The sequence below is a fragment of the Argiope bruennichi genome, chromosome X2 (assembly GCF_947563725.1).
Source record: "Argiope bruennichi chromosome X2, qqArgBrue1.1, whole genome shotgun sequence".
NCBI lineage: Eukaryota > Metazoa > Arthropoda > Arachnida > Araneae > Araneidae > Argiope > Argiope bruennichi.
Genome location: NC_079163.1, coordinates 28,141,606 through 28,169,194, shown reverse-complemented (window position 1 = coordinate 28,169,194; position 27,589 = coordinate 28,141,606). Strand labels below are relative to the sequence as shown.

Here is a 27,589-nt window from a genome sequence, read left to right as displayed (position 1 = left end):
AAAAAATAAAGATAGAATGTTGCAAAAGCTACACATGGTGGGGGTTCGGAATTCAATTAAAATTCAATTTCCTGAATCCGAACTCGGCTGCCTTCGTTGTTTAAAAATCAGAGGAAACATTTTAAAAAGCTTTTCTCTTAGAGCTATGGTATTCTTGAAAGCTCTCTAAAATAAATAATTTTTGATCAATTTTAAACTCTGGTTTTCCAAAATACAGCAAATATGAATATTCCATTAATATTTTTTTAATCAATCATTATTTTGTCAAGACCAGTTTAACCATAACGCATTAGGAATAATATAGTTTTTGTCATAAAGCAATTAACTAAATAAAAAAAATTACATCTCTACTTCATATTTATAGTACATTATATAGAATCTGCAAATTTTTAGGTATGGAATTCCGCAAGTTTAGTGCTGAATGAGTTCATACCTAAGTTTTTCGATACATTCCTTAACTGCTAATATTAATTTACTATATCATACATATTTCCTTTTTGTCGTCAGGTTGCAATCATCATAATTTTAACATAAAATAACTATTTCTAAATAAATTAAACCTCAAAAAACAGTTACTTAACAATTAAGCACATCTAATTTCCATTGACATATTTGACTTAAATACTGGTTTATATTGAATTAATATCATTTGTGTGCATCAAAACAACTCTTCTTAGCAAGCCTGTATCACAAACGTGTATCGGGAGAAGCTCCCTATATTTTTATTTGATTAATTTTAACCATTAACCAGACAAAATATTATCATAAAGATGTAAAATATAAAATACAATAAATTAGAAAATATAGCAAATTTTCTACTGCAAAAGGAAGCTACTGGGATAAATGAAGTGTCGCTTCTTTTCTTAATTGTTCAGTAAAATTTGAATCAAGAAAAATAAATGGAAAATAGTTCCATTATCCAAATACCCCACTTTAAAAAGACAATGATAAGAAAATTACATAAATATCTTAACTAAACTATAATAAGTCAGAAATCTTACAAATAAATGGTTTAAAAAACTTTTTTTAGATCGATTAAATGTCACTTCTTTTCTTAAATTTTCAATAAAACTAGAATCAGAGAAAACAAGTCGAAAAGCGCTCATGCATTCGCTGTATTATCCTAACACCACAGTTTTGCTTAATATAGACTCTCTAATTTTCCATAAAAGTTCCACCATCAAGTGATCAAAACAGAAGATAAAGTAGCAATCGATACAAATTTTCACCCATCATGTTGATTTCATAGCCTACCAACTAAAAACAATTGGAAAAATATAACACCTGATTCACTTATTGCTATGCCAATTATTCTGTCGAATGTAGTTCAAACTACAAATTGAATGAACGGCAATTGAATCAGAAATCTGAGTTTCCGTTGACTTAACGTCGTCGACATCCTTCTTATTCCTTTCTCAGTAGACTGATCAAATGCAGTCGCATAAGGCAACAGATTCACTTGTCATTATGCTTGTTATTCTGTCAAAAAGGATGAAAATATAGGCTGAATAGATGACATCTGAATCAAATCTCCGTCATTCTTCCAACTAACTTTCGAATTTGGGAGTTCTCTTCAAATCAAATTCGTTTATTTCGACTGTTTGCTGTATAATAATTTAAAAGACGGGATTCAAACTTTCAGATTCTTTTATATCCAGTTTTCATCTCCCTTCCGAAACAATAAGGACTTTTACCGAAGAAATTCTTAATTTCTTTCCGACGAGGATAAGTAAATGGCAATCGGTTGTTCCACCATTCTTGCTCGGAATAATTCAGTATGCTACCGGAATACCATATATTGTAAATACTGTTACGTAAGCATGTTGCCCCGCCTCTCACTTGTAACGCCCTCTAGCGGTATGTGTAAAAAAACGTCAGTCTTTGTAACATCATTGACCAAGCAGCAACGCCGAAAGGCAAGGCTCAATCCAACTCCCGAAAGCGGAGAAACAATAAAATCTTTAAAATACAAAAAAGGTCCGTCATCATTATCGAACCTCTCCATTCTGGTCCTAGCGATCCGGAGACGAATTAGAAACTATGGAGAAAAATAAAACTCAAAAAGCCAAAGAGTTAAATAGAATCCGTGGAAGGATAAAGGTGAAATCAACAAGTGTTAAAAAGTTTGTTGAAAGTAGTTCAACGGTTGAAGAAGAAAATAAATTTATAATCAGCTGTCAACAAAAGCTGGCAATTGTGGAAGAAATAAAAAACGAAATAGAAATTTTATTCAAGATTTATTTAGAAATCGACGAAGATGAAACGTTAAGCCAGAAGTGCGATCAAGAAATATTGGATATCGAAGAAGAAAGAAACGAATTAGAGGTAAGTTTGAAATGCTTACTCTCTAATTATAATGTTAACGAAAATGTAATTCATAATATAAATGATCAAAATTCAAATTTGAACGCTTATATCAATCATATTCAATTAAAAACGAAACTTCCGGAAATTCCCCTACCGCTATTTTACGGAAAAATGGAAGAATTCAGTAATTTCAAAAATCAGTTTATGAGTCTAATAAACGATAATATCGAATTAACGAATGATCAAAGGTTATTTTATTTAAAAGCTGCCCTCCGTGGTGAAGCTAAATTTATAGAAACAAGTGACGATACATTTGAGTCACTGTTTGCTGCTCTCGAAGAACGCTTTGAAAATAAGCGAGCAGTTGTTGATATTCATATTCGAAACATGCTAAAACTAGAAAAATTAAATTTTGAGTCTGCAAAAGGCTTACGAAATATCACAGACACAATAAATAAAAGTCTGAGAGGTTTAAAAAGTTTGAATTTAGAATGTAATGACTTAACAAATGCTATATTAGTAAATATAATATTAGAAAGACTTGACAAAGAGAGTAGAAAGACATATGAAATGTCCATCCAATCAAAACAAATACCTTCATTGAAGGAGCTCTTGCAATTTTTAGAATCAAGAGCGATGGTACTCGATCAATTAGGGAAATACCCTACAAGTAACAAATTCCACAAGGAATTTCAAGGCGCAATAAATAAGCCAAAAAACTTTCTTCTTAATGCGAATAAACTAAGTAATGCAAAGCCATGTATTTTATGTAAATTTGAACATCCTTTACAAAGATGCTCTGAATTTTTAAAATTGAGTGTTTCTAAAAGAATCGAGCTTTTAGAAAAATATAACATTTGTAAGAACTGTTTGAAATTGCATAAGCCACCCAGCAAATCCACATTCCGCTGCCGAAGCTGTCAAAAATCAGGCCATAATTCTTTGATACATCTGGATCTTAAACTCTTAAGTACGCGCCTAGCAGAGGTAACGCCCCCAGACGCGGGGGAGCAACTTTATGTAAACAATGAACCGTCTGGCTCGTCGAGGTTCCCCCAAAAACTGACCCCTGAGGCTGAGTCAGCGCTTGCAAGTAACTCGAAACTATCTTCAAACCTTCTATGCACCGCGCAGTTATTTATTGAAGACGCATTTGGTCAAAAAATAAAAATAAAAGCCCTGTTGGATTCAGGGAGTTCGGTAAACATAATAACTGCAGATTTGGCCAATTCTTTAGATTTGAAGCGGGAAAAAGTTAATGCATCCATCTCTGGTATTAACGGAGGAGAATTCTTCGTTAAAAATAAAATAACTACTACCATTTTCAGTGAAGACAATGATTTTTCCAGAAGTCTATCATTTTTAATTATGCCTAAAATAACGAATTCAACTCCTTCTAAAGAAATTGATATCTCAAAAGTTAACTTCCCAAGTGAGATAAAACTTGCGGATGAGACTTTTCATATTCCTAGTGAAATTAATGCATTACTCGGATGCGAGTTGTTCTTTGATTTATTGAAGGCAGAAAAATTTAGATCATATGATAATTCACTCTTGTTACAAAATAGTGTGTTCGGATATTTAGTAACTGGAACAATCAACGGCAGAAATTCTCATTTCTTTTCTGGATTAATTTTTAAAAATGATAATCTTGAGAATTCTGTTAAAAATTTCTTTAACTTAGAATCTTTTCCTGGTGATAATACAGATGATTCAGTCGAATCAAAAACATATGAACAAACTTACTGTGAGGAACATTTTCTTTCCACTCATAAGAGGGATAGTACCGGAAGAAATAATAAATTACCAATAATTGAAGAAAAACGTTCTACACTAGGCGATTCAAAGGAGATGGTGGAGAAGCGTTTAAATTTACTTTGGGAAAGATTAGATAAAAATAAAACAATGGCAATAAAATACAAGGCTTTCATGGATGAATATTTCCAGTTAAATCATATGGAAAGAATTTTAGATTCTCCTGAAATTGCCAATAGGGAATATTATATTCCTCATCATGCTGTGTTTCGCCCAGAAAGCACATCAACACCCTTGCGTGTCGTTTTTGATGCATCTGCAAATTCTAGCAATGGAGTTTCACTTAATTCCATTTTATTGAACGGCGGAACAGTTCAACAGGAACTATCTTGCATCATTCCAAGATTCCAAACATATCAGTTTGCATTTAGTACAGATATAAAGAAAATATATCGCCAAATTTTGGTCGCAGAAACAGATAGAGACCTGCAAAAAATTCTGTGGAAACCTAACAGATTTTCTCCTGTGAAAACATACAGACTACGGACTGTGACATATGGAACAAAATGTGCTCCATTTTTAGCCACCAGAACAATCAAGGCATTAGCTGAGAAAGAAAAAAGTGAATTTCCTCAAGCATCTGCAGCACTTCTTACTGATGTTTATGTTGACGACATTTTAACTGGTTCAAATAACTTACCAGAAACCAAGGCTTTACAACAGCAGTTAATAGAACTTTTTAGTAAGGGAGGCATGCAACTTCACAAATGGGTTTCAACCCACCCACCATAGATCTACATTGCTTCTGTGATGCCTCAAATAAGGCCTACGATGCAGTCATCTATGTGTGCTCAAAAAATAAATCCAGTGAAGTGAAAACAAATCTTTTGTGCAGCAAATCGCGAGTGTGTGCAATCAATAATGACTTTCTGAAAGAAGTTAAAACTCCTTGTGAATTAATTTTAATAACTAATATTTCTAATAATTTTATTTGCAATATTTTAAATTTAAGTAACAACTATGCTAAAATTGTAAGTTATCTTTTCAGATTTATTAATCATTTGAAGTGTTCTTCTAAAATGTAAAAAAGGTAAGATAATAATAATGGAAATTCAAGCAGCATCCAACTTCATGGTAAGCAAGGTGCAACCTTCTGAATTTTCAGAGGAAATTAATTATTTGGCAAAATTAACTAAATTAGTACAACAAGTTTGGAAAAATTAGAAACGTAATTATTTGAATAATTTACATCTTAGAAACAAATGGCAGTTTGCTAAGAATAATGTAAATCTTAATGATATGGTTGTAATCAAAGATCCAGGTTTGCCTCCATATAAATGGAGACTGGGTAGAATTCAAGAATTAATAAAAGGTTAAGATGTTTTAGTCAGAGTTGTTGTAATAAGAGTTTTTAATGGTGTTATTAAAAGAGGCATTAGTCAAATATGTTTACTTCCAAAAAATTAATTGGATTTATATGTGTATATGATTGTAAATAATATATAGAGACTTTAACTCATTTGTATAAATGTGTATATATAAGAATTATTTCAGTATTATTTTGTGTAAATTTATAGATAAGGATTATTTCAGTATTATTTTGTGTAAATTTATATATAAGAATTATTTCAGCATTTTTTATTTGTTTTTACATTTATTCATTTTTATAATAATTCTGTCGAATTTATTGTGATTTCTGAATATTGAAATTGTGTAATTTCAAGGCGGGAGTATGTTACGTAAGCATGTTTCCCCGCCTCTCACTTGTAACGCCCTCTAGCGGTATGTGTAAAAAAACGTCAGTCTTTGTAACATCATTGACCAAGCAGCAACGCCGAAAGGCAAGGCTCAATCCAACTCCCGAAAGCGGAGAAACAATAAAATCTTTAAAATACAAAAAAGGTCCATCATCATTATCGAACCTCTCCAAATACTAACATACAAAGTGACGAAAAACAGTTTTGAGTAGTAGGGAAAATATTGCTAAAATTCAAAATATTCGATTCTAAGTCGTCTATTTATTGCAAGAGAAGAGATTATTAAAAAATAATAATAATAATAAACAATCGACAGTTCATTATTCCTTTTTGGAATAATTCATTATATACATTACATACATTATATCATTAATATATTGTAGGTTTTAAATGCAACCATATAAAGTGACAGAAATTGGTTTTAAATATTAAGAACATAAGTATTACTGAAAATTAAAAATAATAGGTCGAACTTTCGATTCAAAACCGTTAATTTATTAGAAGTGAAGAGAGGATTTAAAAAAAGAACAAAACAAAATATCTAGCTTAATTTCGATTGCAGTTAAAAGTACCCCACAAATACCACCCAATTAGCACCCTATACTGTATAATATCCTCACGATTTTGTGTGATATTCTGAATTCACACAAAATGATATCGTGGCAATATCATTATAATCAGCTGCAGAATGACCAGGTTGCCAGCTTGGACGAACGAGGACGAAGTAAAAATATTCGCGTACCATTTGTCTTCTACGTGAATATGAAAAAGTGCTGCAATCAAATCCAAATTTGTATTAGATTCAGATATTATCTATCAAATTTGTATTAGATGAAGATATGCAGATATTATCTATCAAATCTCAAAGTCTTTTAACTTCCAAATGAGCCGGAGCATATTGTGGAAAATTAGTAAACGAACTGGCTAATTCTTTTGATGAGACTGCACCGAATGTAGTCAAATATAAAAAATTCCAAATCCTTATTTTTACGTCTAAAAGATTTTTAAACATTGTATTCGCCAGAAGTTCAAAGAATTTCGTATGGATTCTTCTCAATATATATGAAGGATTATATAGAGAATAATTGTGATAATTGATTAATAACTAATATTTAATTATTGCGATAAGTGATAAAAAGAACATATTTATTGATATTTGATTTCAGTAACAGCCTAATTATATTTAATATACTACCTCATTAATGCCAACAGCTATGTTTGCTTTTGTTTTTCTGCTCAGAATTTTCAATTTTCTGTTTTCAAGTATCTTAATAAGACCTGGGGCGAGTGAGAATATCAAAATAAATAAAGAAAAAGTCGACATAAAAAAAGAAATTGAAATATATTTTTGAGATATAAATATTGTGTAGCTAAAATTTTTGAAAAAAATTATAACATACTCACAATTGTAGAATTTCTGGTTGTTTCTCTTCAAACCCTTTGTGCTCTTTATGCAATATAATATTTGTTTATTTATGGGTTATATATTATATTATAATATGGCATCGCATGCAGTTGATTTTTTGAAATTCTTTCAGGCAGTAGACTGCTTGCAAGATACATCTGCAAATTGCTAATAATTGGCTAAGAAATCAACCACCAAAACTTTGTTGCATCATCAGTGATAAAAATTATGCTTATATATATATATATATATATATATATAAATTAATCAAAAATACAAACATTATGAAATTTTAATTAAAATAATTATTTCTAAATCAAACTAAAAAAAATTAAAAAAGATGCAAATGTATTTAGAGTGCGCTAATGCTGCTACTACTAAAACACAGATGAACTTAAAATTAGTAAAAATATTAAGTTAATATTAGCAAAAAGAATTAAAAAAAAGGAAAAGAAATGATGAATACGGCGTGAAGACTTTCTCAAGGATCACCTTCAGGCAGAGATTCAAACAAGGGATTTTTTCTGTGAAGTGTCTGACTTTCGCCCAAAAATATTGACCCCTTGTGAAATATTTTTGGACGAAAGTCAAACCCCTCACAGGAAAAATCCCTTGTTTGAATCCCTGCTGAGGGTGATCCTTGAGAAAGTCTTCACGCCGGATTCATCATTTCTTTCCCCTTTTTTTATTCTTTTTGCTTATATTAACTTAATATTTTTATTAATCTGTTTATATATATAAAACATATTTTCAGATTTTGAATAGATTAGATTAATTTTAACTTATTTATGCTTATTTTTTATATTTACTTGCCAGCTGATACGTACCATGCGAATCCCATGTTGATGAAAATATTTTCATGCTTTGCAGTACTAAAATAATTACTATGCTATTGCCTCGAAACATTTCCTTAAACTTTTCTTATTCTTCACTGTTCAATAAGGTGAAACGTATTTTTAATATACTATAAAGAACAAACTTCTTTGTATAATTTTATTAACAAGGAAGTATGAGCAAAGCAAATGATACCAAGCTATTTTTTAAAACGAAAATCCATCATTATTGTTATATATATATATATATATATATATATATATATATATATATATATATATATATATATATATATATATATATATATATATATATTGCCACTTTAGCAGAAGGAAAACCGCTTGACTTGTGAGTGTGACTTAGGATGTCATCATATTCAGAATTAACAAGCTAAACTTTAAGAACTGATATATAAGTAGCATGACAATAGCTACAATTATAACATTCGATCAGTTATTAGATGTGTGATTTTATCAGCGTTTCAAAGAAAGTACAAGTATATGAAATAAAAACACTTGATAGAATACCAATTCATAAATAAAGTATTAAAACTCATACATAATTTTTTTATTAGAAAAATACTGATATAAAACAATCTAATATTTCAGAAATTGTCTTTACTGTTTTGGTTTCAATTTATTTATTCTTGAATATTCTTTCAGTATGTAATAAACATTTAATAATAGCATTGTAAGCGTAAGAGCACCCATATTCTCTCTTGATAAATAATATTTTCAGATCCAGTCTACCACTAGAAGCAATATTGTGAGATATTTTATGTTAATAGAATAGAAATCTGGCTCACTTAAATTAACACGAAAAATTTGAAAGTTGGATTTGGCAGCTGTCAATGATAGGGATGCAATTGCCCCCTGCCTCCCTAATATCGCTACTCCTGTCAAAACGACTCACCTCAGGGCCAGATTGAGGTAATTTGCAGCCCTAAGCAAGGCATATTATAAAGCTTCTTTTTTATAAAGAAAATTAGTCAAATAAGTTACTCATTTTAACATACTGTTAACTTAATCAATATGTTAATAATTTATTTTAGACTAGTTTTTTTATATTAGTAATTTTGAGAAAACGTATATATTTTATTTATTAATTTACCATGACTCACATACTGAAAAGCATGTATAGCCTCCTTATTTGTACTCAATTATATTTAAGCAGATACTTACTGTTTATAAATACTGCAAGGAGTAAATGGACATAATGCAACAAAGAATGAACTTTATCAATTATCTTTGAGAGTGTTAATATTATCCTTCTATTCTATAATAGCAGAATTTATTATTTATATATTTGGGAACTAGACAAATAGCATTTTTTTATTTTAAAAAAACCGATCTGCTTGCTACCCTCCTTCAATCCAGCTGCCTAGTCTCACTAGAAGAAAATCTACCTCTACTACATAAAAAAAATTTTATGTATCAAGATTCAGATTTTTAGATATCCATATGAATTTCATATGATTTTGGTAGGAATTCAGGCGATGAGTTCAATCTTTTTGACAGTAGGGATCTTTGTCAATAGTTTGGAATATTTTTATGTTTCAGATTTTGTTAGATTTACATTTGAGTTGTTTCAAATAATAATAAATAAGCTCTTCCATAAAAATTATGAAGTTATTCCTTTTTATTACTACTATTTTTGCATAAGTTTACTACCCTTTTTCCATTAAATTTGTAATAAAAAATTTAAATATTTTAAATTTATATAAAATATATTTATATAGAAAAATTGGGAAGTGGCCGACATACCTTCAGTTATCTTATTATCTAATGTAATTCATAAGATTTCGAGTTATCAGCGATTTTCTACCTCAAAAAATTAATTTTCGGACCTTAAAATTCTGATTTTGTATAACGAGAAAGCGTATTATTTGCTCTGCCCAGTTAAAAGTGGATGAAAGAAAATAAAAATAAGAAAAAAAAAAAAAAAAAAAAAAGATACATTTGTCATTCACAAGGAGAAAATCTTTACCTTTCACGTTGCTAACGCACTCTCGTTTGAAAGACGAGAGTACATTAACAGAATGGTGGCTAATGAAGAAAAATTGCCATATATAGATTTAATATATTTATGCATCCGAATCTACATATTACGTCCATATCTATCTTCTGATATTTTTTCTCTCTTTTTTTAAATAGCTGATTCGAAGAACAACAAATTACAATGATTTTTTTAATGTTGCATTTCTTTAAGTGACATACTAAGAAAACCAGCCGAACAATCTCATTTCAGAACTATATTTTAGTTTCCGTAAATGGCATGCATTAGAAATTGGAAGCAGACGGAATATGTTTACTAATTTTGCGCATGCGTGATAAGTGGACGGAGCTTTGACAGGAGTTTTGAGACCGGTTTTGCTACTTGTTTTCCGAATCGCTACGTTGATATTTGTGATTTTTTCGTTAACGAATGCATTTTAAATATTTCATCGGTTGTATGGTGTGTTGCAGCTTGCTGACGATCCTTTGAAACTTTCTCAGTTTTTGTGATTTCTGAACTTTGGTATCAACAAAATATTTCTCTAGTATGATTGCCGGTATGATTTCTCTACAATGAATAAAAAAGAAACTACAGATACTTTCCACTGGTGGTTGGTTTTCTTAGGTGTGACTTTTCTTGGTGCTGCTACACGATTATATAAAATTGAAGAGCCTGATCATGTGTGGTAAATATTTCACTTAGATTCTTCTTTTCTATTTAAATATGTTTTGAATTATTTATACCGTTACTTATTTTATACCGTTTGTTTTCTTTCTTTCAGTTGGGATGAAACTCATTTTGGGAAGATGGCCAGTTGGTACATCAATCATACATTTTTCTTTGATGTTCATCCACCTCTTGCGAAGGTTAATATTTGTCTGAAAGTTTTTGCCTTACAAAATTAAATATTCATTAACTATAATGAAATATTAAAACTTTAAAAAAGCCTTACTCATTATTACTGTTATATATTAGTTAATGTGTTTTAGAATAGAGCTTTTTTGAGAAATTGTTTCATTTGTTGAACATTTTCATTAAGATAGTGCTATTGATAGATTAATATTTCAGTAAAATTTTAGGACTAAAAATTTTTGTGTTATAGTAGAGCATTATGAGTGTTTTAGTGCTTGCTCTGATTGTTGCTTGATTTTTTTTTTGAATTTTTATTGATATTTTTTAAAGAATATCTTGAGCTGTAGTATTCTGAAAAAACTTTGAATGTGTTTTACTTTTATTTTTTAATTAAGTAATCAAAGATTATCAAAATCTGTTTTAAATTTATGTCAACATCCAAATCTAATATTTGCATGTGAATTTATTAAAGAGTGTAAAAATTACTGGATGTAAAATATATTAAGACAATTATTTTAATATAGCTAGTTGTACCTTACACTTTACATAATATAAATTATGCTTGACATTGTCTTTGTTGGAGAATCATGTTTGTTGAAATAATTTTTTGATATAGTTTATAGAGCATTAAGTTTTGCATTTAGGGAAATTTTGCTTATAAAAAGCAGCTTAATAATTTATATTAACATTTATACTTAGGAATGCAAATTATAAATAAAAATGTATATTATTATCATCTAATCCCTCCAATTAAAATTAATCTAGTATAAAATGAGAAATGACTGATTCATTTTATAAATGTTGCCTGAATAAATATTTATAACTCTCTAAAATTAATTTTTTTTTAATATAATTTTTGAATTCTATTTTCGAGTATCGAAAAGATGGATGAGAGCAGAAAAATAAGAAAATATATATAGATATATATAGTATAAATATATTTTGTGTTTTAATTATTTGTTGTAAAATATATTAAGCTAAAAAAGTGTACTAATATTTTTATAGCTATTTGGATAGTTGATTTCTGCCATTCTTGTTTTTATATGCAGAGTTTTTCAGTTTTATGAAATTTTTATTTTATTCTTTCTAAATGTGATTTTTTTTTTTTTTTTTTACAGATGCTTATTGGTTTAGCCGGAAAACTAACTGGTTATAATGGAACATTTGCTTTCAACAAACCTGGGGATAAATATGAAGACCACAATTATTTAGGAATGAGACTTGTAAGCTTTAAAATTAGATTAATGTCATTTGGATAATTTATCTATTCTTATTTAATAATTTGATTCATTAAATTTACTTAATTTGCATATTTTTTTCTCTTCTAGTTTTGTGTATTTCATGGCATATGCATAATTCCCTTTTGCTTTTTGATTGTGTGGGAAATGACTTATTCTTTGTCTGCATCTGCTCTTGCTGCTACCTTCATCATTTTTGGTAAATAAAAAATTTGTCTTGGAGTTTATGAAGCTTAAGATTTTATTTTATATAGTTTTCTGACAATATCTTGAGACAAGATTCCATTTTTTAAAATCATTTTTAGGATTCATTTGGATCCTCATATTTTCTAAAACTGTCGAGCATTTTAGTTTTTTTATTTTTTTATTTTAGTAATTATTATTTTTCTCTTTTTATCCCTTGACAGCTTGGTAGTGGTTTGTTTTTATGTATATGAAAATTTCATAAATTACATATTTTATTCTTTCTTCAAAATTGCTCAATCTTGTTATTTATATAAGTGTTTGATTTTAACAGATGTAGGAATGATAACTTTGTCCCAGTATATTCTCCTTGATCCTATTCTTATGTTCTTCATAATTGGTTCAGTGTTAGGAATGGTGAAATTTCATTCTCAAAATCACAGGTATGCTTATTCTGTATTATTCTAATATTTAATAACTCTATTTACATAAATACAAAAGTTTCAGTCAATTATAACTGGATGTTATAACTAAGAAAAGTATTTTAATAATTGGAAATGTTGAATCTTCCAATGACTACTACATTCTAATAATTAGGTAGAATAAGATAGAAGCATCAGCAAATCTCATTATACAATATAGTGTTGCCAATGTCAAATATTTTTTTTTTCTAAATACTATATTCTTTTCCTGTTAAATGTAATATATCTTTTATCAGAAAATAAAGTATATCAATTTAAAAGAATTTGTAAAATGAAACATCTATTGCATTGCTATCAATATAACTTATTATCATCATTAAATACGTATTTAGCTCTGCCTTTTTTATCTTTATTTTTAATACTAGAATATAATTTTTGTGCCATTTTCTTATTGTGCATGCATGTAGCTCATATGAAGAGCTACTCCATGTAATGAGATTAAAAAATTGCCTTACTCTTTATCCAGATATAAATAAAAGCAAGTTCAAATTTGACTTAATTGCAATTATTTAATTTTATTTTAGTTATTTTTTCCTTTTATAATTTTTTAAAACATTTTCAGTATAATAAAAGCTAAAAAATTATTTATTTATTCTTTTTATTTCACTTTTTATGTTCAGTTTTATTTTAGTCGAATTTAGTAATCTTTTAGAATATTTGTATGATAAAGGGAAGAGCGTTTAGCTCTTAGCGTTTGTTAAAATAATATATCCTTTATTTATTATTATTTTGTTAAAGTAAGAGACTCACTTCAAAAATGGTTACTTTAAAAATTAATTTTTAAAGTTTTGCTTATGTAAAATTTTTTCAGATTGGTTGCTTAAACATGGTTTTTGATTAAGTATATTACTGAATGTTTTGAAATTTCAATATACTAATTATACTATCAATTTTGGTTGTATAATGTAGTCTATCTTATTTTGAAAATTTCAATAAATGCTTTTAAAGAGTTTTTTTTTTTTTTTTTTTGTAATACAATGACATGTTTTAAAATATTTAAATGTAGATTAAGGATTTTTTTTTTTTTTTTGACTCTGAAAGTGAAAATATTAAAATATAAGTGATCAGCAAGGCAAAGATTAAACTTTCTAATATTTTGTCCCATTATTACTTATTCAAATGCACACACACATTCATAATGATTTTTTAATTATATGTCGAAAATAGTGTTTTAGTAACTTATCAAGCCTTGGCATGCTTATTTATTCAATAGTAGGTTGTATTAAGCAAAATATTTTTATGAAGATTGAAATAAAAATTTCTCTTATCTCTTTCCTGTTTGCATTAGCATAGTGCCCTTGTATAAACTGAATTGTAATTGCACTTTTCTAAACAGGTTTGTTATGGCAACTATTTGACATATTAAAGTTAATTTGAAATCTTCATTCTTCATTTATTAATTTTCTTTGTACTTGTGCACATATAGTGCCTAAAATCTAATTTGTTTGAATTTGTTAGGATATTTCAATTAAGATACCAAATCCTGTATCTTCTATTAAATAAATTCGATAGAAAAAATATTGTTTTTTTTCTTTCATAGTAACCATTTCGATAGAAAAACAAATTCTTAATATAAGTTTGCATTTAATATGATATTCTAAATGGAAGGAAATAAGATGGCAAAAATTACCGTTCTTCATGTGCCTATTTCATTATGATATAAATGTAAATCGTCTTTTTTTATTGAGTAGGGTATCTGAATATTCGATATTCTACTGTGTGTCTAAATTAAAGATGCGATTTATTTTGAGCTGCATAGTCCAGTTGTTGTAATAATAATAATTATTTTTTCTTTTTTCCTCTCGATTTTGTATTTATTATGTTTTTCTTTTGCAATTTTTTTTTCTTTTTAAATATATAGTTTATAGATGTAATATATTATATTCATATTGCAACTATAGACCATATTGTTTCTCACTAAAGAAGAAAATTTAATTGCAAATATGGAGAAATTTATATTTTTATGTCAGCTATATCTTATTTATACTTTTAGGCCTTTCAGCTTAGCATGGTGGTTTTGGCTTTCTTGGACAGGAGTGTTTATGGCTTGTTCTATTAGGTATGGAAGCATGATATATTTCTTATATACAAGCTAGATATTTAAGCAATGATGATATATGAATCATATGCTGGCTTTTTTGTTGTTGTTGTTTTTGTTAACTTTCAATTTCTTACAGTGTGAAGTTTGTCGGACTATTTGTAATTGTACTTGTTGGACTTCACACTTTAAATGACCTGTGGAATATATTGGGAGATCTTCAAACTCCTATTGTGAGTATTTCTTATTTTGTGTTTTGTCTTTTATAAGAATATAGAAATTTATTGTGGATTTGATAGATTCATGGGTAAATGTAATATATAATAAGAAATTTTTAAATCAATAATGTTGTAGTTCCGAATACTTCATTAAAAAAGACTGATATGAGTTTTTATTTGATTTCTAGATTGAAGTTGTGAAACATTTTGTAGCCCGTGCTTTATGCCTTATTCTTCTCCCAGCTGTGTTGTACATTACATTCTTTTACATACATCTCAAGACTTTATATAAAAGGTTTGTGTTGTAATTGTGTGAGGAATGATTTATTTTTAGAATGAACAACTATAAAATGTTTTTAACTTCTTAGTAATTTAACACTTTCATGATATATATGTATATTTCTCTTCGATAATATTTTAATCATTATTTCAAATTCTCATTATATATGCAGAATGCAACAATATTGTGATAATTTTTGAAATATTTCAGTGTCTTTTTTGTTGGAACCTGTAAGACTTTTCTAAAATAATTTCAAATTTTTATTAAATCACATGAATTTAAATTTAATTATATATTTTTTAGCATAATGACTGTGAAGTAAGTAACTTTTATTTTAATGTTCTCATTTTTTTCTAAACAGTTTTACTATGTATTTGAAATCTAAATTTTTCTCATTTTTATTCTTGATTTGTATTAGTGGATCGGGAGATGGATTTTTTAGTTCTGCATTTCAATCTCAGCTAGAAGGAAATTCTTTGTATCATGCAAACATGCCTAAAGGTAATTTTGTAAATTTTTGTTTTTCTGCTCAAGCATATATATATATATATATATATATATATATATATATTTAGTATTTGGTTTTCATTTAGTATTTATTTTTGCAGTTATTCAGTTTGAATTTATAGAATTTCCCAAATGGAGACTATTTAAAATTTTTTAGTCATGTTACTGTAATTATTTTTCAGATGTGGCATATGGTGCAATTGTTACAATAAAAAATTACAGAACAGGTGGTGGCTATTTGCATTCACATTGGCACCTTTATCCAGAGAGTGTTGGTGCACGTCAACAGCAAGTATGATATATTGATTGTTTTTAATGGTTTTACAGGGTGTGTAGCACTACTAAAAGTTTTCAAAAACTACTTATTTCTAATGGTTCTTCTGTAAAGACCTTAAAAGCGATTTTTTTTTGTCGAGATTCTTATTTATCTTTCTGATAAAAAAACAAACCAAATATTTCTCCACATTACATCTACCTGATTATATGATTATATTTTCTTTGAGGTATCTGATCTTTCAATACTCAATGAGGTTTGATAAATCTGAAAGTCAGAGAAAAAGATTTTATCTTAGTTTAAAAAAAGTACTGATAGTATGGAGAAAATATATCCTTTTTATTTTCTCGACTGTTCTTTCACCTCCTTTTGCTTGTTTAAATTGGGAAAAAATTATTTCTTTTTTAGGATGATTTTATATATTCATTTAAAAGCACATGAATTAGTTTTTAACAGTAACTTTAACTCATCGACATTGGTTTTCTATATCTGATTACTTATTTGTAGAGCATTTGTAAGTTATGTGTCAACATCATTTGGTGAATAGCCATTAGTTAATTATTTAAATAACTTTAATGCAAATAATTTTTATGAAAAAATGTTAATAATTTTTACTTTCTCATATATGAAGTATACATGGAAAAAGGAACTATAATCACTAAAAAATTCAATACTTCAACGAATATACACCTTTCAAACATTTGTGTCTGACAAACATTATTGGAACTATGCCTGTCTATCTGTGAAATCTGTAACTTAAAAACACTTTGATTTTGAAGGATAAGTTTTTTGTATATAGTCTTTACAGCAAATTTGTAGATTTCTATCAAATTTTGAACAAAATCCATTCAAATGAAATTTTTCTGCCTAGCTGTCCGAATATAAATTAATAGAATGATTACAAATCAGAGAGCTTGATAGATAAAATTTGGGATGCAGATTTATCATGTGAAATGAAAATGTATCAAATTTAGAATCAAATCCGTCAAGAGATAGACCGTTTATCGATATGCGCTCTTGCATGCTTGTAAACATAATAGTCGAAAAACGCAAAGACTTACATATATGAAATCAGGCATGGGATTTTATGACTGCAATTGTAGTTTTGTGTCTAATTTTGTCAAAATGGTGCCCAAAATAAAAATTTGGTATTCTAATTATTATGTATTAATTGTTAAAGATTGCTTGCTAATAAGGTCTTTCAAAACCTTTTGTTCATTATTGGCATGCATTTAATAATACACATTTACATTTATTTAAGTATATTAGAAAGTTTAGGGAAAACCCCTCTCGCAGATTAATAATATGCTGGGAAAATATGTATTGGTTTCACTGTCGACTTTCGAAAGTGAAACGTACTGAATGGTTCCTAGCTTCCAAAAAATAAAAGTGCACCAAGATGCCAATGATGCTACAAAGTTATTTTTAAGTTCATTTGTTATGCTTACCAAAAAATATCAAAAATAAATTTATACCAATAGAATTTCCTTTTTACTTTCTCGATACACAATATTTAAAGAGAAAGAATTGTAATCACCAAAAAATTCAAGCTTGAGATTTTGCTCAATCTCAATGATTCAAACCTCTGAAATACCTATTTATGGAGTTATATCTATCTGTCCGTGCGGACACGATAACTGAAAAAAAATATCTGAGCTTGAAGGATGAGATCTGGCATGTTGTTTCGACACCAAATTTGCAGATGTCTATGATATTTTGAATAAAATCCATTCTTCGAAAGTCTATCTGCCCTAGTACAAGTGAACACGATAACTTCAAAATGCAAAGATATATATCGGTAAAATTTGACAAACAGTTTTAGCATTTAATGTGTAGATCTGTATCAAATTTTAAATTAAATCCGTTATCTATCGATTTGTACATTCGCATTCGTATAAATGCAAAAATTCGTAAATGCAACAATAAATGAAAGTTGGTATACTATCTTGTTTGAAAAATTGAAGTTCAGTATTTGATTTTTACCACCTGAAAATACATATTCAGTTTTTTTTTTCACTGTATTGCGAAGCACAAAACGTTCGTGCTTGGAGCTCTGAAAATAAAGATATGAGTACTCATGGTTTCACTGTCTTGCTCAAGATCCCTAATATTTTTGTAGGAGAAAGGAGTTACAACACTTATATTAGGGAGTATGGAAAAAAAAGTCTTGAGGGGACATTTTCCGCTAGTTTTACACGTGCTGCTGAGTATATGAAGCCATTTCTTTAAATGTATCAGAATGATGTCACAATTTTGCGTTTTTATGCATCTCATATTTATCAGTTAGTAAAACAACAATTGCATTTTTCTAAAGTTTTGAAAGAAAGTTAGCGAGGTGAAATTATTTCTATAATAAATTGCTAATACCAGATTAATTTTTTAAAAATAATATATCATGCATTACAATTGATAAAGTGAGTACAGATAAGTTAAGAGAGCACAAATTACTGAAAAATCTACATGAAAACTACCATGAAAGGCCTGATAACATTATACGTTTTTCAAGTATGATTGTCAGTAGCTTGTTTTTAAGTGTTGTGATGTTATACCTCAATAAGGAATGCTGTTTTGGCAGAGAACTAGTAAGTAAAAAAAAAAATGAAACAGGTTCTGGTTTGTACTTTCTTTAGAAATAATAAAAAGATGAAAATGCTATTTTCATCAAATCATCTCTATTTTATTTCAAGAATTTTAATACAAGAAAGATGAGATTTGATGAGTTTTTTAAAAAAGTTTTTATATAAATATAATTAAATGTGAGAATTTTGAAAATTATTATCATTTTTTTCTCATGTATAACCATCTGTTGAAAGAGAATTCTAAATGAATAAAAATACTGAAGTGGTAAATTTGAATGAGAAATATATGTTTTAGAGTATATTGTCAATGACCACATAAAACAGTCTGGCAGAATTTACTTAGTATACATTAATGAAGAATTGAGAAAATCAGCAACATCAGCCCATTCAAAATATAGTCTGTTTTTGTATGAAAGATGGCTAAGGAAATAATAGCCAACGATATTTTAGCGAAGATAGAACCTGGGACCTTGTGGTTCGCAGTCCAGTAACTTAACCAGGATACAAAAGCGTACGCTCGTGTAGCGTAGTTGTTAACTGGATTGTATGCTATTAACCACAATATAAAGAAAGTTAGAATCTGATTTATTCATATCAATACGGAAGAAAGATTTATTTTAGAAAATCAAATTGTTATAATTGAATATAAAGCTAATGGACTTGTTCAATAAGCAAGAAACTTTTCACTAATCCAAAATCTAGTCTTGGGAAATACTGCTGAAGAGAAAATAACAAATTGAAAGATTTTAGAAAAGTTTCTGAAAGGAAACAAACTCTTATTTACATATATAATAAGATTAGCATTTTTTTTTATATTCTAAATTTGTTTATTTATGTCTTTATTTACCGTTTTTCTTCCGAGGCTTTGAAATGTTATTGAAGTTGCGGTATAAAGTTTTTTTCTTAATTCTACTAACTGTAGTGTAATAAAATAATTTTATATACGTAATGAAATGGTTTTAAGATGGTTTTTTCAAACGCAACTTGTGTAAAAAGCATTTTAAATACCTTAGTTTCAATGTTCTTTCAAAAGTATGTAGCATTTATGTTTATATAAAATTGGATACTTACTTAGTCAATGCTAAACTTAATTAATTTCATTAAACACACAGTTCTATAATAATAATAATTAAAAAAAATACATTAAGGTTGGTACTATTTTTTTTTTCCAAAGGTGCTTAAAAATTTCTTATAAAATATTTTTTAAGATAAAGTTTGTCTACACACCCGTTTTTGGTAATTTCTTTTTTGCTTTTGGTATTAGTGCATGTCGCATTGCTTGATAGTGGTTTATCTGTAATTATTTATGCCCCATTTTTTTAAATCTAAAATCAAACCCAAGGCAAATAAGTATGAATAATTAATTCATATTCACTGGCATTTAATAATTTCTGATTTATTTTATTTGCATTCTAAATTTTTAACAAATTTTTTCATATGAATATTATTTGTGACATTCATAAATAAATTATATATTAAATTAAGCATGAAATTGTTGTACTTTTAGCAAGTAATTGATTTGCACAATTTTGTATCAATTTTGATTAATTTGCTCATTTGTAAAACTATTAAAAATTAGCATTAAATTAGTATTGACCTTTAATTAGTAGTTAAAATACTGCATTTCTCATATATATATAATGAATTAAGGCTATTTTTTTAGTTTGAAAATTTCCTGAAATTGGGTTAATCAGTGATATAAATTGTTTGGTGATTCTTTTTATGCTAAAATTTAAAAAAATAAAATTAGTCTCTATCAATTAAAGTCTCTATCAATTAAAACTGCAAAATATTTGTATGGGAGGAAAAATAAAAGGCACTTTCTTTCTTTTTTATTTATTTTTTCTATTTTTGAAACATGTGAGGCAAGTAATGCCTTGACATATCACTATGTATATATATATAGAAATTAAAACCTATCAATAATGTAATTCATATTTCAGTCAACACTATCTTGTATGAAATTAGAAGTTGTTACGCACCCACAATTATATTGTTTTAATGACCCCTAATTTTTTTAATGAAATTTTAACTCTGTTTTTTTTTTTTTTTTTTTTTTTTTTTTTTTTTTTTGTTACAGGTAACAGCATATTCTCATAAAGATGAGAATAACAAATGGATGATAAAGAAGTTTGATTATGAGCCAAATTTATCTTCAAATGATACTCCAGTTGAAATAGTTATGAATGGGGATTTAATTCGTCTGGAGCATGTTGTGTAAATATTGCATTTTTAATTATTTTTTTGTCCCACCTTATATAGGAGCGAAATAAGAAAGGCTTGCATGTTACTCAAACTTCTCTTTGAGTTTTAACAGGAAGTTAGGTTTCAGATACTTAAAAAAAAAAGTAATTGTTAATAAATAAAAAAAAAGTAGTAATTGTCTGTGTATCATCATTTTAAATTGTCAAGTTATATAAATTAAGTAACAGGGAAGCAAGTTACAAAATGACAAAAAAATGTAAAGCAGTTTTTTCTAACAAAATTATTTCTTGTTGAACAAAAGAAATAATATTGATTGAGTGTCAATGTTTTAAACTCATTTTTCTGCACTTCTTGTTAATATCAAAATTACTATATTGCATTAGCACTGTAGCTGCTGCTTAGCCTCAGTGTACTAAAAATGTCTAAATAGCTGATAACACAAAATCAGTGTGGAGTGCTAATGAACATTACTTCCTGTTTTTAGATGGATTATTGTTTAAACAGTCTGATATTTTTTCAATGCAATTTTTATTTCATAACTTGTAAAAATATGTGTTAAAAGAATGAAATTGTATAAAAATGAAGCAATAAATAGAAAATATGTATAACAAGGTAAAGCATTTTTCTTTTGAAATAAAATACATCAATTTTAGTTTCAAAATTCTTAATCTCTTCTTCCTCATTAATTTGTAATAACTGCTATCTTTGTGTTTGGTCTATATTTTTATTTATAAAAACCAAATACATCAAATAAAGTAAAGGAAATTGAACATTACTATTATGCTTATGATTAAAATCCTTGTGTTATTTTTTGAGATGCAAATATATGTGCATATACATCATTTAGAACAAGGTAGCTTAATCAAGATAAATTTGCATCCTTTCATCCTTAAGATACCGTGCCCATTTCACCCAGATAGTACAAAATATTAAAAATTTAAAAATATTATTGCATTATATCAATATAAATGCATTTCATTATGCCCCATAAATGCAATTTTAAGATTGGTACATTTTAGGATTGATAATTAAAATGTTTAATTAAATGATATTTAAAAGAAGATTTTTCTTGTATAGAAATATTTTTGGATTGTCATATTTTTAGTGTTTTTATTTTTATATTAATGTGTTTCATGATTATTTTTTTTATTTTTATTTTTATTTTCCCTGAATTAGTACTAGAAGAAACCTTCATAGTCACAAGGAAGCTGCTCCTATTACCAAAAGACATCAACAAGTTACATGCTATGGTGAAGTAAGCTTAATTTTCAAAATATTTTTATTTAAAAAATTGTGATAGTTGGTAAAAATTTTAATCATTTATGTATCAAACAGTAAATTCACGTTGTAATGAATCCATAAATGTTTGCCTTAATTTCTTTATCAGAAAAATTCCAAACCTGATCCAAGTAGAATTCTTTCATTCTGAATTGTTCATTATTAAATCCAAATCTTCCCTGTGAAGATTTTTGCTAATTATTATTTTTATTGCTCTTGGATCTAATATATTTTACTTTCTAAATAATGTTATATATTTTTTAATTAATGTTTAGAATGGTACTGGAGATGCTAATGATATCTGGAAGATAGAAATTATAGGGGACGACAGAAAAACACCAATTTCAACTGTCACAAGTAAACTGCGTTTAATTCACTATTTGACTGGTTGTGCCTTGCATTCTGATTCAAAACAGCTACCAAAATGGTAAGTTATTTCATATAATATTATATATGTTTTTTTGTTTGGTTTGCATATATACATATAATATAAAGTGGTGAATTGTTCCTGTTGCCAGCTTCCCAATGGCAATTGTGCCTCCTTACACATAAGACAATATGGGCTGTCAAGCTTGTGCATTAAAGAGAGCGAAGCAGAAATTGTATAACATGTTCCAGCAGAGAATTGTTAGATATTTCTTTACCTTTATAACCTAAGTAAACAAAATAGCTAAAAATTATAGAATAGCTAGAACTTAAAAAAAATTTATCATCTTTGGTAATCTACTGCGCCGCACATCTTATTGTTTGTATTGATTCAACTATATCAATCACTTTAAAATTCACCAACATAATTCAACCTTTCAAAAAAATTATTACAAAAGATTGAGAAATGAATTAGTTGCACATTAGTTGAAAAAAATTGAAAATGCATCAGTATTTGAATTAAATTTTTTATGTAGCATAAAACATGCTAACACATGATACTCAATGATTATTCTTTTTCTCTCGGTTATGCATAAAACATCTTTAAATCATATTTATTTAACTTATTTAGTTAAAGTTAATATTATCTCTTCTAATAATATAAATGAATGTGTGTAATATCATCACAGGTTAGACCTTAGGTTCCCAATGGGCGATACCGCTCCCCTTTTACTGTTGGAACCTTCCATGGGAACCATATTTTAATATTTTTTATGATTAACAATTATAGAAGAGGGGCCGTTGAAATGTTTTTGTTAAGGAGATGGTAGTCCATAAAAGGATTGGGACTTTTGCTTTGAACTTAAATCTGCTAAATGTGGCGCTGATAAAGATTAAAAACTGAAAATGTACACCTTAGAACTATTTTTTTGGAAATTTTAATTAATTAAAAATTAAATGAAGTGTTGATTGTTGTAAAGAAAATCTAAATGTTTTCATTGTTGCTACAGATATTTCATCCAGAATTTTCTTTCATTGTTGCTGATGAAGGTATAAAGATACGTTTAATTTTTCCATAATTAGTATGTTTCCGTTTTAAGTAAACTTTTTAAAAACTTTTAAAAATGTTCTTATGCTTACAGTTAAATTTAAGTTTAAGATGAATAATTGTGAAATTTTTTTACAATGCACCCATTTTTAAATAGATTTTGTTAGATAATCTTTGTATCACAGTTTTATATATTATAAAGGTTTTATTTATTATAAAGGTTTTAGCATCAAACAGGCTTATGGATGAATCATTTGATAATCTTTATAAAGTTTTCTGTACCTTATCAATTACTCAAAAATACTGTGAAAGGATATTTTCAAAGCAGAATTATCATTAAAAATAGATTAAGAAATTCATTATCTGAGGAGAAATGTTTTAACTTGGTTAGATGATGTGGGCACAGAAATAATTATTGATAGATTTGCAGAATCATTTAGCAAACTAAAATGCATGTTAACTTGTTCTTAAATTAGTGAACCATATATAACATATTACTATAATTTTGTGCTACTAATCTTCGACAATAAGGAGTAATCTTTAAAAATAACGAAATTTTTCGGTAGTTTGCACTTTATTTTAAGCTTGGATGAAAGATTTCCAAAATAACAATGTAGTTTCTTTATATCAGCACGCTATATATACATAAAAAACTAATGTAAAATTCAATATTAAATTGCATTTATATTTGATATTCCTTGCTTCTTAAATATTTATATTTGTATGTTGTAATTTGTAATATATCTAATATATATGTTTTTAGATTAGGTATAAATTATGTTAATTTCTCAATTTTAAATATATATATTTGTGTGTCAGTGAATAGTCCCCCCCCCCTGCAGCCTGGCAATCACCATTTTCAGATTCAGTTCGACATTGTGTAATATATAATATTTTAATATGTTTTGCATTATTTTTATGCATTTAATATAAGATTTCATTTTAATTACTTAGTATTGATGAAAACCTTATGCAATATATATGCCTAGGTCACATGATTTTGCATGATCCAGCTTCACTGTCACCCTTACAGTAAAATTCTTCTCTCCTATTGTAAAGCATGGACATGTCCCAGACGAATCCCTCAAATCAAAATTAATTTATTGTATTCCAAAGTTGTAGACATAGAAAGCAACAAGGCAAATTGCAGAGGAGGAGTATTTTGTAATGAAATATATGTATATACAGGGTAGTTAATGCGTAGAATTTATACATGGTTCGCATAAATGAAGGAGTGGACTTTTAAAATTTATATTTTTAAACTTATTGCACATAATGTAAAAAATAATAACTGAATTGAAATATTTTCGTGAAAGTCATTTCGTTAATAAAATTAAAAATTATGACAAAAACAGACAACAGTTTATGTGTAATAAAATATGCAAGGATTTTTTATTTATTTATTATTATTATTATTTCTGTGCAGCCTGCGTTTAGAAATCAATACAAAAAGCAAGCCATAAGATCATTTTACGTTGGTTCATTCAATTTAAGCGTCTCGGAAGAAACGGTGGATGGGAGGAAGCAAAGTAATGTCCTATGTCCATAGACATAGGACATTTTGTAATTGAATTGAAAGGAATATTTGTAATTGAAAAAAAAAAAAAAAATTGGAATGTTTTTCTTTATTTTCATGCATCTCTCTTTATATTATGTGCAATAGTTGTGAAAACATAAATGTTTAATAACTAACCGTTTATTTATGCTAACCCTGTATATTCTCCGCATTTAAGGGATTAACTGCATTTATTTTGTCTTTTGAAATATTTTCATTCCAAGTATTTCTTTCTTTTATCTTGATATATACAGGGTATCCCTAGAAAGTGGGAACAGTATTTATTTCCTCAACTATTGTAACTGGACTTATACTTCCAATTGCAAAGTTTCTTCAAATAAAATGCCCAAAAATTTGAGAATATTTTGGCTTCTGTAACGGAAAGTAACAGAAAGTTTAAAAAATTGAATTTTTATGAATCTGTCATAGCGAAAAAGTATTATTGAGTAAAATATTTTCCTTATAATTTTGCATAAAAAGTTTCATACTTTCATCTGTAAAATTTGATGGGGTATTGAAATATAAGTTTATTGAATTAGGCTATATTTCCATACCTATGACGGTATTTGTCTTAGGTATTGTCTGACGGTATTTGCCCTGGATTAGGTTTTCATCTACATCTTTGTTATAAAAGTTTACAAAGTTTTTGGAACATTTCTCTAATTCATGTTTTTCCTGAAGTATTTATATCAGTGATTAATTTGAAATCAGAAATAATCTTTGGTATACTTTGAAATTTATCATCTGTTTGTAGAATAGCAGTATCAATTACAGTGTTAAAAAAATAACACTTAAATTACTCAGCCGGGTTTTTTATAACTTTGTCTTCAGTTGTCTCGGAATATAATCTTTTCCCTTTTCGAATTCGTTTTGCTGAAAAATGTTTAAATTAAAGCTAGCACTTTTGCTTCGTCTAAAAGTGAGTTTAATTTTGTTCTTAAATTTTGGATTTCAGTTTTAATTTTATTGACTAAATTGAAAGCCGAATCAAGAACAATTGTTTTTGCTTGAAATTGTTGATAGTATTAATTTTCGACAATATTGCAAACCATACTATTAAACATAAAATAAATGGTATTTCTTGTATTGCATCTAATGAACTTTTAGCTTCGGATACCGCTGTATAATAGTTACTTACATCCATAAATTATTCTAGGGCATTACAAATTTGTTCAAACTGTGTATATACTGCTTTAGCCGAATCTGTTTTGGCCTTCCAACGATTGTCACCTAATGGTTTAAGAGTAATATTTAAATGCTTTTGTAGAATTTTCCATCTATTTGTAGATGCAAAAAATAATCAATATAAGCGTTGCAATATTGACAAAATTTTTTACAATATATACTGCTGGAAGCGGCATCAGAAATCAATAAATTAAAGAGTGTGATAGGCTTCGTAGCCAAGAAAACAGATCGTACTTGTGACTTCTTGAAGTTTAGCTTTTCTTCTTTTTTCTGTTCTGATAATTTTCTTTTTTGTCACCCAGAGGGATATTTTCTTAGCATGGAAATGGTTATATCTAACAGCATTAAGCAGTTTATATAATGAAGTAAAATTATTATATGCAATACTATACACTATTAAGTAGTATGTGAGGTAAGTGACTGTAAATAACTTATCTTATACTAATAATATTTTTCAAACTCGCACTAGACTATAATATATATTGTAAACTTCGTATATTTCCAAATAAGTCGACTGCTCCGTTTAAACTTCTTCCTTAATTTTTTTCATTCCTGTCGTGGCCGGTGAAGCAGTAATGCAATGTGCATTGCCAGGAGTTGATCGTTTAATTTATCTTCGTTTTGCTTTTTGTTTCAACAACTTAATATAAAAAAAACATACACAGATGCACGCATAAAAAATATTACATAAGATGTAGAAAAAAGTAAATAGCTGATGATTTGCAAGTCCATTTGAACCCACCCTCAGCCTCGACTTCTTGCCGCCGCTTGCACTCAGAAGTCGCTCCGCTCTGTCTTAACATGTCTGAAGAGGATTTGCTTAATCATAAATTGACATCCTCTCCACTTTTATAGGTATCACTGCGATCATTGCCAAATGACGGCGTCAGTCGACACTCAGCCAGGCATGTGGGAACAAATTTGTATACTTTCAGTACGTGTAAACGCTATTATTGTTCAGAACACCGTTTTAATTCTTTTTCACCGTGGGGCACCCCTCAGTTGCGGGGCCCCGATGCATAGCCCCGCCGCACCCGCCAGATGGCCTGCCCTGCTCATATGACATAAAGACTGACTTTATTCGTCGTCAAAGATCTACATAGCGTGTATTGAAAAAGCCTATTCATCCCTTAGATCAGACATAACGCCAGTCGAAACTAACTGAATTTATCAGTCAGCATTCAACATTCTGTTGTACAGAATGAAACCCTCCAAAGTTTTCAAAAATAGAAAATCAATATACGTTTA

At 28.0% G+C, this 27,589-nt stretch overlaps 1 protein-coding gene across 1 annotated transcript in view; it reads left to right on the top strand.

Annotated features, from left to right (window-relative positions):
- Window positions 1-10,264: 10,264 nt before the first annotated feature.
- Window positions 10,265-27,589, top strand: part of LOC129960848 (protein O-mannosyl-transferase 2-like) — a 36,643-nt gene continuing 19,318 nt past the window's right edge. Inside the window, exons 1-13 of the mRNA XM_056074541.1 lie at window positions 10,265-10,738; window positions 10,835-10,919; window positions 12,024-12,128; window positions 12,234-12,342; window positions 12,661-12,769; window positions 14,802-14,867; window positions 14,986-15,079; window positions 15,253-15,359; window positions 15,763-15,845; window positions 16,034-16,143; window positions 20,785-20,921; window positions 22,086-22,164; window positions 22,463-22,614. Of these exons, the coding sequence (XP_055930516.1) occupies window positions 10,626-10,738; window positions 10,835-10,919; window positions 12,024-12,128; window positions 12,234-12,342; window positions 12,661-12,769; window positions 14,802-14,867; window positions 14,986-15,079; window positions 15,253-15,359; window positions 15,763-15,845; window positions 16,034-16,143; window positions 20,785-20,921; window positions 22,086-22,164; window positions 22,463-22,614 (1,349 nt within the window). The 5' untranslated portion in view covers window positions 10,265-10,625. The remainder of the gene's footprint in view (window positions 10,739-10,834; window positions 10,920-12,023; window positions 12,129-12,233; window positions 12,343-12,660; window positions 12,770-14,801; window positions 14,868-14,985; window positions 15,080-15,252; window positions 15,360-15,762; window positions 15,846-16,033; window positions 16,144-20,784; window positions 20,922-22,085; window positions 22,165-22,462; window positions 22,615-27,589) is intronic.